Here is a 14,088-nt window from a genome sequence, read left to right on the forward strand (position 1 = left end):
CAGTCAGTCCCTAGGGACCATAGTCAGGCCCTCCACCATGGGAGCAGCCCCCGGCCCTGGCTCTTTTGGCTGGCTCATCGCTTGGCCTGTAGAATGGCTTTGCCAAGTCTGTATTTTGTCCAGAGCCCAGGTGTTCTGTGACATGAAATTAAGTCAAAAGAAAACTTCAGAGACTTTTCTTTAGAAAGTGGGCATAGGGCTTCCCTGGTGGCGCAGTGGTTGAGAGTCCGCCTGCCGATGCAGGGGACACGGGTTCATGCCCCGGTCCGGGAAGATCCCACGTGCCGCGGAGCAGTTGGGCCCGTGAGCCGTGGCCGCTGAGCCTGCGCGTCCGGAGCCTGTGCTCCGCAGCGGGAGAGGCCACAGCAGTGAGTGGCCCGCGTACTGAAAAAAATAAATAAATAAAGTGGGCATAGAAAGGTACTTACCTTAGCAGTGATCTCTTTAAGTGACAAGTTGAGGGATTTTATCCTTTCCTGGAGGCTAGAAGAATTAGAAAGAGGACATTGGTCTTCTTGGTAACAGTTCAGTCCCAGCACATGTAGGAACACTGCGAAACAGTGAACCCTGCATCAGCCTAATGGCTGAAGAGAACAGTAGCAAAGACAATGCCAAATTGGTTCCATTTGACTATAATTAATATGTTACTAAGAAGCAGATTTTTCCCTCCCTAATTATGCTCTACTTAGGCTGGTATTAAAATCTGTTCTCGTTTCTATAGTGCACTTCTACTGACAGAATGAACAACCCAGATGTGCTCCTGGCAGCAAAGGATTAAATTACATTCCTACAACTACCTCCCAAGAAGGATGGTCTACACAGGGTACTGTTTCACAGGCAGGTAATCCAGTATTATCTATTTGGGTTTACTGTGCAAGTCAACCAATATGTTCCGAGCTTTTCCCTGCTTCTTTTTTCTCCTTAGCACTATGCATTTTAACATATTTATTTACTCATGTAATTTCTCTCTTCCCCCTTTGGAATAAAAGCTCCACAATTGCAGCAACTGCCCACATCCTCTTGTGTCCGCTCCTGTATCCTCAGTGCTTAAAATAATTCCTGGAGCTTATAGATGGGCCCTCAGTCAATATCTGCAGAATGAACGAATGAACAAATGAATGAATGAAGCGAACACTCAGACTTTATTCCCAACGTCGTTATCTAAAGGAGAAGAAGTATATGCAATCATCTATAACATAAGCTGGATGGAAAAGTTACGATAAGGGGAAGAGAAACCCAATACTAGAATCAAACTGCTACATTAGAACTGTCACAGGTGGCATATTGTCCCCAAGGGAGCAATAGGGCAATAACTTGTGTAGCGATTTAGAAAACTAGGGGATTGATGGGAAAGCTCCCTGGAAGAGGTGGAAAGTGAACTGGGCCGCAAAGGTAAAGGAGGGAGAGTGAAATTTCACGAAGGTGAATCCAACTGGCCAGTGGTTCATAAGGGTGAATTGTGAGAGATAAAGGTAAAAAGGGGAGTGATGGGGGCAGGGATAGGAACAGGAGGTCTACCTGCATCTGTGCTGTTTGTTTGTTTATTTATTTAGGAAAATAAGTGGGGAAAATGCTAGTATTTGTTTAATCTCCATGGTAGGTAAAGGAGTATCTGTCATATTTTTTCAAAGTGTTTGGGATATTTACAACTAAAATAATCTTTAAAGGAATATAAAGGACTATCCATAGTCAGTACTGAATGCCAGGCTAAGGAGTTCTGAGCTTTAGCCCACAGCCAATGGGAAACCATACCATTTCTGAGGAGGAGAGCAATAGGAAAGAAATGGGGGTTTGTTCTGGGAAAGTAATGGCATCTTGATCAGCTAAATGCTGTACACCTGAAACAAACACACTGTAAGTCAACTATACTTCAATTTAAAAAGTAAATTAATTTCAAAATTATAATAATAGTATCTTATAAATCACCTTTCCCAGGCACACACGAAGACTAGTTCATGTGTCAATAATTAAGACAAAATTAATGGCAATGCTGTTCTGAGCAACAATGTGAGAAGGGACTCAGAGGAAGAAACACTGAGGGCGACAAACCAGGCAGGCACCTTCAGCAAAATTTGTGAGGTCTAAGGGCTACACGGAGTGCCAGAAGTCAGCAAGGAAAGGAAAAGCACTGAGCGCATCTGATCTAGAGCTCTGTTTTTTTTTGTTGTTGTTGTTTTTTTATTTTTTTATTTTATTTTATTTTTTTTTTAAACATCTTTATTTGAGTATAACTGTTTTACAATAGTGTGTTATTTTCTCTTTTACAACAAAGTGAATCAGTTATACATATACATATGTTCCCATAACTCTTCCCTCTTTTGTCACCCTCCCTCCCACCCTCCCTATCCCACCCCTCTAGGTGGTCACTAAATAAGAGGTGAACTCCCTGTGCTATGCTGTAGCTTCCCACTAGCTATCTAATTTACATTTGGTAGTGTGTATATGTCCCTGCCACTCTCTCACATCGTCACAGCTTACCCTTCCCCCTCCCCATATCCCCAAGTCCATGCTCTAGTAGGTCTGTGTTTTATTCCCATCCTACCACTAATCTCTTCATGACATTTTTTTTTTTTTTTTTTTTTAGATTCCATATATATGTGTTAGCATACGGTATTTGTTTTTGTCCTTCTGACTTACTTCACTCTGTATGACAGATTCCAGGTCTATCCACCTCATTACAAATAACTCAGTTTCATTTCTTTTTATGGCTGAGTAATATTCCATTGTATATATGTGCCACATCTTCCTTATCCATTCATCTGTTGATGGACACTTAGGTTGCTTCCATGTCCTGGCTATCGTAAATAGAGCTGCAATAAACATTTTGGTACATGACTCTTTTTGAATTATGGTTTTCTCAGGGTATATGCCCAGTAGTGGGATTGCTGGGTCATATGGTAGTTCTATTTGTAGCACGCGTTCATTCCTTCACAAACGCATTAACCCTCCCCTTATCTATAGGGCACCTTGTAAGTTAGAAACCTGGAGCATGAAGACAAGGTTCTTGCCCTCAACTCCTCCATGCTGCTAGATGGGAGCCCCCCCTTCCAAAAAAAGAGTTACAAGTCCTAGAAGGGAAGTGGTCACTTAGTTAACCTGTGAGCTGCAAAAGGGGAAGGTCAGGTTTTCTGGGGTCTTGGGGGGTGTCAGGAAAAGCTCCTATGCAGGGGTTGCAAGGTATCAGAGCTAGGCAGCTGTCGATTTCTTCAACTCTAAGAACTGGTTTCACATGTTATCACCTCCACCAATCTGTGCTTTCTGAGCACAGGCAAAGCTCATTTCATTTGCAAATGCCCTGAAACTGGCGCAGGTACATTCTAAGCAAAGTCACCCCCCTCTTTAGACCTACATTCAGCAGAGGAGGGTGTCCCGGGGAAGCTGAGGTCAGCCCGGATGACTAACAGCAGGGCATGCGTGGCAGCAGATTTTTCTGAATCCAGGAGTCGCAATATGACGAAAATCAGCGTGCTCCATGGGAACAGTGGGGTCCCGCCTGGAGAATTCTAGACACTGACCGCATGGAGATTGGGTCTTTTGAAGGGAGGCAGGTCTGAAGGGCAGGCTAACATCTAGAGCGGGGAGCTGACCAAGACCCTGGAACTGCTGGGGACAGATGGGCAAAGGATACCCGAGATGGGCCCCCATTGATTCTAGTGGCAGCACCACTCCATGCTGGTGCTGTAAGGTCTCCAAACCTGGGCAGAAATGCTCAGCCTTTGCCAGGCTCATGGGAGTTCGTTCAACTAATACCTTTTCAATAAACGGTTTTCCACAAAATTGATCCTATATTTAATAGTATTTTTTTAATGTGGAATATAAAAAAAAAAAAAAAAAGATACAAAGGACCTTATTTACAAAATAGAAACACACTCACAGACTTAGGAAACAAACTTATGGTTACCAAAGGGGAAAGTTGGGGGAGAGGGATAAATTAGCAATTTGGGATTAACACATAAACACGACTATATATAAAATAGATAAACAATGAGAACCTACTGTATAGCACAGGGAACTCTACTCAATATCTTGTAATAACATATATGGGAAAAGAGTTTGAAACAGAATGTACTGATAATCACTTTGCTGTACACTTGAAACTAACACAACATTGTAAATCAGCTACACTTCAATAAAAAAATCAATTAATTTAAAATAATAAGAATAATAGTATCTTATAAATAGGCTTTCCCAGCCTCACACATAGAGACACGTGGAGAAGACGGTCATTTACAAGACAAAGAGAGACGCCTGGAGCCGATCTTTCCCTTGTGGCCTCGTGGCCTCGGAAGGAACCAACGCTGCCCACACTTTGATCTTGGACTTGCAGCCTCCAGAACTGTGTTTAAGCTTCACAGTCTGTGGTACTTCGTCATGGCGCCCTAGCAAACTAATACATGTGGGATTTTCCATTTTTAATAGTATGGTTAATCACATGTGTTATTAAGATTCTACGCACTGGTGCTCCAGGTTCCAAAGAAAAAAAGTCTCCACTGCATGGCAGCCACCAGACGACATGAGACAAGATGGCTCTTCTGTTTGCTTCAGACTAATAGATAGTTTCATTTTCAACCCACCTGACTGGGAGACTGAGAGCCCCTCCAACCATAGAGTGTAAATATTCTTGTCTTGTAGTGTAGGCGCTAAAGACTACACAGGTGGCTATAGGAAAGTTGTATGTGAGAATGTCTTTGAGTTTTTAAAAAATGATTATGGGGCCACTAGGTTAGTACAGAAGCTCACAAATGTCTTAGCTTCAGGTTAGGTGTGCAGAGGGGCTCCCATAAATCCTCCTGCAATATCACAAGAAAAACACTACCACGGATGTCAAAAATATCAATAATAAAACATTCGATATGTGGAGGGATTGCTTTCCAGCAATAATTAGAAGGGAAGTGGAATTGAAGTCAGTCATAGTAACTAATCTAAATAGTACAAGCCAAGGGCTTCCCTGGTGGCGCAGTGGTTGAGAGTCCGCCTGCCGATGCAGGGGATGCGGGTTCGTGCCCCGGTCCAGGAGGATCCCACGTGCCGCGGAGCGGCTGGGGCCGTGAGCCATGGCCGCTGAGCCTGTGCATCCGGAGCCTGTGCTCCGCGGCAGGAGAGGCCACAGCAATGAGAGGCCCGCGTACCTCAAAAAAAAAAAAAAAAAAAAATAGTACAAGCCAAGACTTGGCCAAGGGCCAGAACGAGACATTTATAGGGAAGAATATCAGCCAGACAATTTGGGTTCAATGACTCAGGGTGAGAAACAGTTCTTAGGAAGAACAGTCCAACCAGAGGAGCACCTCTGCTGCTACCACGCTGGCCCAAGCCATGGACACCCTCCCCTGAAATGCTGCAGTGGCCTCTGAACTGGTCCCCTGCTTTTGCCCTCACCCCTCTACAGTTTATTCTTAAGCCTGTAGCCAGAGCGAGACTTCTCAAGCACCGCAGTGCAAATCCCTTCTCTAATGCACCCACATAAAGCCACATCCAACGAGGACCAACACGGCCCATCTCCCATCACCTCTCTGACCTCGTCTCCTACGACAACCTCCTTTGCTTGCTCTGCGGGCCACGGAGGCCTCCTGACGCGCCTCAAATTCACCTTGGCTGGCGCAGACCCCTCTGCCTGGATGCTCTACCGCCCCCCACCTAGACACACACCAGACCAACTCCCTCCTACCTTCCAGTCTAACCCCTCTGGGAGCCAAGGCTGACTACTTAAGTGCATCTAAATCCCATCTCCTAGAAGTCCTGCCCTCTTTGACTTATCTGTTTTGGATGGTTTCTTTTCATAGACTATGTACGGGTTGAATTATGTTAAAGTTCTAACCCCCCATATCTCAGGATGTCACCTTACTTGGAAACAGGGTCACTGCAAATGTAACTAGTGGAGATGAGTTGCTAGGGTGGGTCCCACGCCCGTACGACTGGTGGAGAAATTTGGATTCAGAAGCACACGTGGAGGAAAGACAGTGTGAAAAGACACAAGGAGAAGATGGTCATCTACAAGCCAAGGAGAGACTTGGGACAGATCCTTCACTCCAAGCCCTCGCCCACCGTCACCTTGATCTTGGACATCTAACCACAATAAACGCCTGTGTTTAAGCCACCCATCTGCAGTACTTTGTTATGGCAGCGCTAACAAATTAATACAGACTGGCAAGGGAAGGGAGACACGTGGAGAGCCAGAGGCTGGAAGTAAGGTCCATGGCTGTGCAGAAGGCACCCGGAGGTCTCAGCGTGGAGCCCACCTCCAGCCAATGCTAAGTGAGCCCTCACTGCTGATAAACAGCTGAGACCAGAAGGTCACTCTACAAAATTCAGAGTGACTGTGCTTAGAGCACCTTGCTAATCTTCCTCAAAAGCCTGTAGCTGCATTGGGTATCTATTTGGTTACAGAATCCCATTTACTGGTCTAAGAGTGACTAACTCTTTACTCCCTGTTTCTCCAGATGCTGTCACTTAGGGAAGCATAACTCAGAGGCTTATAAGAAACTTGAATCCGTACTCTCTCACAGTAATACTTTCAACACCCCTCATAGATCCAGGCAACAGAGGCCTCTGCCTGATCCTCCTTAATCCTGGAGTGAAGCATCCCCAGGGTCAAAGGTACATACCCACCCAGAGCTGGTCCAGGCAGCCAAGACCAGAAGTGCCTTCCCAAAGAGCTGTGAGCCTGCTTCCTACCAGGGCCTCTTCTCAAGGCCTTGCTCCCAAGGGTGGACCACACTGCAGTGCTCAAGCACTGGCTACCTGGAAGGTGTGGACGGTTCCTGGACATGCAGGCCAGGCGTCCCATCACGGTGCAGGACAGACCCTAGGATGGGAAGACAAGTCAGCAGTCCCACCACTCTGGGCCGCGATGGCAGGGGGCCTGGAGGGCTCCTCTGTGTTCCCGTCCTAGAGAAACCGCCCACGTGTTCTTCCTCCATTTGTTATGCTTGTTCCCACCCCCGGAAGCCAGCCACCCCTGCCCTCGGCACCAGCCTCGGCCATCAGCATTAAACCCACAGCCAGGACGCCAAGCACACGCGCACCCCAAAGACAAGTCTTTGGAGGACAAACTCTATTGCTACTCTTGTCCAACCTTTTTGATGCAAAAGAATATTAATGGCACACAGAGAATTCCACTGCCACCCCGCTCACTTTCTAGAGAACTTCCTCACCTGCAAAGCGAGGAAGTTGGGGCAGGTTATTTCTGAGAACGTCCCAGTCCTACCATCCAATAGTCCTTCACTGTTCTACCATTCAAGATTCTTTTGCTAATGTTATGTTGTTTGTAGACATCTGGAGAATCTAAAAAACACACGGGTCATGTAAAATGCCAGACAACGTTAGTGACAGAGGCAGAAATATAGGCCATTTTTACTGTCATTTTTACTAAGCAAGACACGATTGTTTCAGCCCTCAGAACAGAACTGTGCAGAAAGTCTGCTGTCTGCCGGCTGTGGCCCATCCGTCTTCCTGCCTGGGTACACCTGGCCGTGTGCTGAAGTCCCATTTTAGCAGAAAGCTAAAGGAGGAGGGATGCCAGTTTCATTTCCAGTCTTCTCCCTGTCCCCTGTCCTCATCCCCCGTTCCATCCCCTGTGCCTTGTTTAGTAAAAATAAGTTTAAGAATGAGAGACTGTTACTGAAGCAGACTAGAAATGGCATAAAGGGCAAAATGACAGCTGCCCTGGCATACGCGCTACTTGGGTCTCAAATTAAAATACACACACGTATCTACAGGAATCCTTGACATTAACAGCATTGCCAATTATTGCTCAGGCCTCTAACCTTCTGTCAGGGGCAAGTGGTTAAGAAAGTGACAGCAAAAACAGCTCTAGGAAATGCAGGATTTTATCTGCTTGGCTTCTTCCTTCCTGCGACCCTTCTCTCCTCACAGCTGATAATGTCACATGTCACCAGTGGGACACAGATGGGGCAGAGACAACAAAAATGCCAAGAACTCCTCCAAGCTTCAGATGATCTCCTAAAGGCACGATGGGACACATGTAGTCATCAGAGGCAAGCCATTCTCTGTGGCTGTAAATGCTATCAAGCTGGCCGTCCGGGACCTTTACTCTCGGGAAAGACTGCATGCAGTGGAGAGAGATTTCTACCAAGGGCTGGCACCCTCTGTGGGCCATCTTTGTCAGCCTGGGTACAGCACGGAATCTCTGTGCAGTTCAGTACGGGGGATGGGAGCCACACACAGGACAGACTGGTTCATGCTCGTCAAACAGTTAGCTCATGTTTTGGGGACCTTGGGCGGAATGAAGTATAGAAACATTTTTTAATAAATCATTTCTACAAATAGCCATACCTATATTAGACGAATAAATATTTCTGAGTAATCTGACAAAAATCAGCCCATGAATTTTTAACTAATATATTGGATGTTTTCCTCTCTGGCCCAAGCTGGGGAGATTAAATGAAAGAACCAAAGCAAAATTGGCCAGAGAAAGACTTGGACTTTCAGCCTTTTGAGTCTTCCTCTGAATCTGGATCACATTAGTGACTCATATCCTTACAGAATATTTCTACGAATTTCAGGGATCCTGGGTCTCAACTTTAACGAGGATACTTCACTCCGCTGCTTTTGAGTCTTTGTGGTAAAGTCCAAATTCTCCAACTGACTCAGCAAACCGACACTGAGATGTCACATGTGATTAGGTCATAAACTCTTTAATAAAATACATCTATGTAGCTCATATAAGCACTCCTAGAAGGGATAGCTGACAGAGAGAGATTAAACGCAAGGATTTCCAATTTCTTAAAAAAGACTTCCTGGGGTCAAGGTGTGATGTGAAGATACAGCAGAGGAAAGAGCCCGAATACTGAATTTACTGAATTTGCAGAATTTCCCAAATTAGCTGAGAGGAATAAAATAGTGCACACAGGCATGTGCACGCGTGCACACACACGCGTACACACACACGCGCGCGCACACACACACGCTGGTCCCAGGCCATCTCTTGTCAATTCCCATCTCCACTGAGAAACTCTGCCCGACTTTACAGAGTCACAGCTTGCATCTAAGTCCAGTTCCATCAAGAATCACAGCTTTATTCTGAACTGATGAATCTGGTATTTGGCTTATCCAAATATTCCAAGTGTTAATTCAACCAGCTCTTTCTCACCTCCTCTCAAACCATTTTATTCCAAACTGAAACTAAAATGCATAGGCCAAAAACATTTTGACTTCCAGACATTTGTCTGAAATAGCTTTTAGCTATCCAATAAATAAAAATAACAGGAGTCAAAAATAGAGAACAGCCTTATGTTTAGATCGTAACTACTCTCCTTTCTACTCCTTCCTCCCAAGTTGTTTAAAGATAACTTTTTACATACAATCCGAAAATAAAATACTGGCCTCTTATTTTCTGAAGACTGGTAACCAAGATGGTGCCAGATTTTCAACTACTGTCATAACCCAAATGTATTTAAACGTTCAAAAAGATTTCAATTCTTGGGCCTCTAGAGCTTTTCTCCATGCACCTCCTGTTGAGTTCAATCCTTCAAACACTACAATTTGATCCAGGGGAATACGATCCTGCCTCTGGGTTTATTCTGTTAAGGGATCCAAAGGCAACATCAGATTTCCATTTCAATCACTGTCCCCCTAATTCTGGCTACTTAATAACTAATATCCCATCTTTCCCAGGGTTTTTAAAAGAAATGCTTGCATTTCCATTTAATCCTAATTTTTTTAATGTATGTTGTTTCTTCTACATTTCTAAACATGTATACTTTCCATAATTCTGAAGTTTACCCAAAAGGTTTTACTTTCTGCTTTGTGTCCATTGTGATTTTCTGAGTCATCTTTAATTATGTGCTAAGGACAAGCATATTTACATAAAGCTGCAGACACAGTTTAAACCTTACGTTTCTCTTAGGCTCTTTCAAAATCCGCTTACAAAGCAAAACATCAGGCGGATTCCTGAAACGGGGCAATACTATAAATTTCATTTTCAATTTGAGTTTCAGTGGGTAAGCTAAAGATTTACACATTTTACTGGACAAAGTCTGCAAAAATAGACTGCTGATGAACAAAATAAATAAACAGCAAGAAAAAAAATCCAGTTGACTAAACAAGTAACTGAATAAGGAATCAAACACCAATATCAGTACAGCTCAAAGAGGAAGCTGAGGAAATTTGCCCAAAAGGCCCCCTGCACGGACCTAAAGGAAACCAAGAGGTTTTGGTTGGGGTCCTGCCCAGCAGCACAGGGCAGATCAATCAGCCCTTTAGCAGCTTGGAAAAGATGTGCTAATGACTGACTGAAGTCCCAGCCAGCAATGAGCAGGCATTCACTATGGTCACTGGGAAAGGGTCTCTCTGAGCAAAAATGAATTACGTCTGCTGGAAGAGCTTAAAACCTCCAGCTCAAGGTCTGAAACACAGTTTAGTTTGGTGTATTCCTTTAACATCTGAAAAGTTAAAGCAGGGACTAAAAACATATGACCTGCAGACAGGAAAACACTCTTGGGATATGTCAGGAATAAAAAAATTTGGTGAAAAGGGAATAGGGGATTGTAGAAGACACCCAAACTACACAGGAATTAAGCGCAGGACAGTTCTTAAGTTGACAATAATGAAAAATAAAAATTGAAATTGACCAGAAGAAAAGCTCTCAAAATAGGCCGCATGCATTCACGTAGGCCGAGAGCTAACCCAGAGTCACAGCACTAGGAGAACCAGCTACAGTCATTTCAATCTTTGAGAATCCATGAGGCTCCAGTTGAAAATAATTTATCAGATAGCTAAGATATAAAAGAGGAGTGGATGAGTCTACATATTACAAGCTTCCCAAATGAACTACCTAAATAATAATAATAATAAATGTTGTAAATTCCTTGAAGAAAATAAAGCACAGGGAATTCGTAAAAGATTAAAATGCAATATTTAAAAATATATAGCCATTTTTCACCCTCCTTTGTTCTACGTTTGTTTTAAATCTTAATAAATTTACTCCAGCACAAAATAAAGAATCTGTAACTAAGATGAGACTCCTTCCTTGAATTCCTCAAATACACCCAACCAAAAACAAAAGTCAGGGTCCTGTTTTTCGGGGTGAGTGGCATCTGGACCCGCCCAGATAGGTGGTAGTTTCAAATCTCTTCCTTCTTTTCCAACCCTTTCCATCTTTTCCAAGTTGTACCTTGATTAATATTTCCCATTGCCTGTGACAATGACTTTCCAAAGAAAATGGGAGGACACAATGGTGAGTTCCCAATTTTGAGCAGTGGCGATGGTCATGGGCTGCCCAGGGAAGGTTGCAGGGGAACTTACTTGGGGGCTAGGAGGAACAGAATTATTGGGCTTTTTAAAGCAGTTTATTTTAACCTATTTCGCAAAATCCGAAAGTGCAAAGTGTTCTATTGATAAATGCGGAAGGGACCTCCAGCATCACCTAGTTCACACCTTCATTTATAAGCAAGACTTCCTGTTCCTCTGGCGCTGGCTGGTCCTCTCCTCTGGCAGTTCCTCTTCTGCTCTACTGTCTTTGGAACTGCTACCCACCTCTCTGACCCGAGCCAGTTGCCTGGTGGTCTCCCGGGGTTGCCCGTGTTTAGAGACTCGTTTGCTCCGATCCCTAGCAGGGGCCACCAGGTGATCTGTGGGCATAGAGAGAACTCACTGGCCTGGATTGGCAGTGTTGTCTTTTGCTTGGACCCATGACCCATGCTCTGCCCAGCTGCACACCTTTCCATTGCCTTTCCATTGCTTGCATGGGCACTTGGCTCCAAGCCCTGCTCTCTCCCAGGCCATCCGTGTTAACATTTTCTTCCCTGCCCCATTTCCAAAAGTGGTCAAAGACGTCAGGACACTACTGCTGTGTGAATGTGGACCCATGGTAGCCTCCTCCGCAAAATATACTGCAAAAGGACACAAAATTAATGCACAGAAGTCTCTTGCATTCCTATACACTAATGATGAAAAATCTGAAAGAGAAATTAAGGAAACACTCCCATTTACCACTGCAACAAAAAGTATAAAATACCTAGGAATAAACCTACCTGAGGAGACAAAAGACTTGTTCGCAGAAAACTATAAGATACTGATGAAAGAAATTAAAGATGATACAAACGGGACTTCCCTGGTGGCGCAGTGGTTGAGAGTCCACCTGCAGATGCAGGGGACGTGGGTTCATGCCTCGGTCCGGGAAGATCCCAAATACCACGGAGCGGCTGGGCCCGTGAGCCATGGCCGCTGAGCCTGTGCCTCCGGAGCCTGTGCTCCACAACAGGAGAGGCCACAGCAGTGAGATGCCCGCGTACCGCAAAAAAAATAAAATAAAATAGAATAAATGATGATACAAACAGATGGAGAGATATACCATGTTGGAAGAATCAGCACTGTGAAAATGACTATACTACCCAAAGCAATGTACAGATTCAATATAATCCCTATCAAACTACCAATGGCATTTTTCACAGAACTAGAACAAAAAATTCCACAATTTGTATGGAAACACAAAAGACCCCAAATAGTCAAAGCAATCTTGAGAAACAAAAACAGAGCTGGAGGAATCAGGCTCCCTGACTTCAGACTATACTACAAAGCTACAGTAATCAAGACAGTATGGTACTGGCACAAAAACAGAAATATAGATCAATGGAACAGCATAGAAAGCCCAGAGATAAACCCACGCACATATGGTCACCTTATCTTTGATAAAGGAGGCAAGAATATACAATGGAGAAAAGACAGCCTCTTCAATAAATAGTGCTGGGAAAACTGGATAGCTACATGTAAAAGAATGAAATGAGAACACTCCCTAACACCATACACAAAAATAAACTCAAAATGGATTAAAGACCTAAAGGTAAAGCCAGATACTATAAAACTCTTAGAGGAAAACATAGGCAGAACACTCTATGACATAAGTCACAGCAAGATCCTTTTGACCCACCTCCTAGAGAAATGGAAATAAAAACAAAAATAAACAAATGGGACCTAAGGAAACTTAAAAGCTTTTGCACAGCAAAGGAAACCATAAACAAGACGAAAAGACAACCCTCAGAATTGGAGAAAATATTTGCAAATGAAGCAACAGACAAAGGATTAATCTCTAAAATATACAACCAGCTCATGCAGCTCAATATCAAAAAAACAAACAACCCAATCCAAATTGGGCAGAAGCGGCTTCCCTGGTGGCGCAGTGGTTGAGAGTCCGCCTGCCAATGCAGGGGACACGGGTTTGTGCTCCAGTCCGGGAAGATCCCACATGCAGCAGAGCGGCTGGGCCTGTGAGCCATGGCCGTTGAGCCTGCGCGTCTGGAGCCTGCGCTCTGCAAGGGGAGAGGCCACAGCAGTGAGAGGCCCGCATACCGAAAAAAAAAAAAAAAATGGGCAGAAGACCTAAACAGACATTTCTCCAAAGAAGATATACAGATTGCCAACAAACACATGAAAGGATGCTCAACATCACTAATCATTAGAGAAATGCAAATCAAAACCCAATTAGGAAAAAAAAAAATGTCATGAAGAGCCTAGTGGTAGGATGGGAATAAAACACAGACCTACTAGAGCATGGACTTGAGGATATGGGGAGGGGGAAAGGTAAGCTGGGACGAAGTGAGAGAGTGGTATGGACATATATACACTACCAAACGTAGGGTGGATAGCTAGTGGGAAGCAGCTGCATGGCACAGGGAGATCAGCTCGGTGCTTTGTGACCACCTAGAGGGGTGGGATAGGGAGCGTGGGAGGGAGGGAGACACAAGAGGGAAGAGATATGGGAACATATGTATATGTATAACTGATTCACTTTGTTGTAAAGCAGAAACTAACACACCACCGTAAAACAGTTATACTCCAATAAAGATGTTAAAAAAAAAAAACTACAAACAATAAATGCTAGAGAGGGTGTGGAGAAAAGGGAACCCTCTTGCACTGTTGGTGGGAACGTAAATAGACAGTTACTATGGAGAACAGTATGGAGGTTCCTTAAAAAACTACAAATAGAACTACCATACAACCCCGCAATCCCACTACTGGGCATATACCCTGAGAAAACCATAATTCAAAAAGAGTCATGTACCACAACGTTCATTGCAGCACTATTTACAATAGCCAGGACATGGAAGCAACCTAAATGCCCATCAACACATG

General features: G+C 44.1%; 1 protein-coding gene across 3 annotated transcripts in view; it reads right to left on the reverse strand.

Annotated features, from left to right (window-relative positions):
- DISC1 (DISC1 scaffold protein) overlaps nucleotides 1-14,088 on the reverse strand; it is a 348,316-nt gene that overhangs the window by 206,640 nt on the left and 127,588 nt on the right. For 2 of the 3 annotated variants that reach the window (XR_010839017.1, XM_059052842.2), the window contains exon 7: nucleotides 429-483. The exons of the other annotated variant lie outside the window; for it this stretch is intronic. Coding sequence is in view for 1 of the 2 variants with exons in the window: in XM_059052842.2 (XP_058908825.2) it covers nucleotides 429-483 (55 nt within the window). In the remaining variant the exon portion in view is untranslated. The remainder of the gene's footprint in view (nucleotides 1-428; nucleotides 484-14,088) is intronic. 3 annotated transcript variants of the gene reach the window in all.

Source organism: Kogia breviceps, chromosome 2 (assembly GCF_026419965.1).
Source record: "Kogia breviceps isolate mKogBre1 chromosome 2, mKogBre1 haplotype 1, whole genome shotgun sequence".
NCBI lineage: Eukaryota > Metazoa > Chordata > Mammalia > Artiodactyla > Physeteridae > Kogia > Kogia breviceps.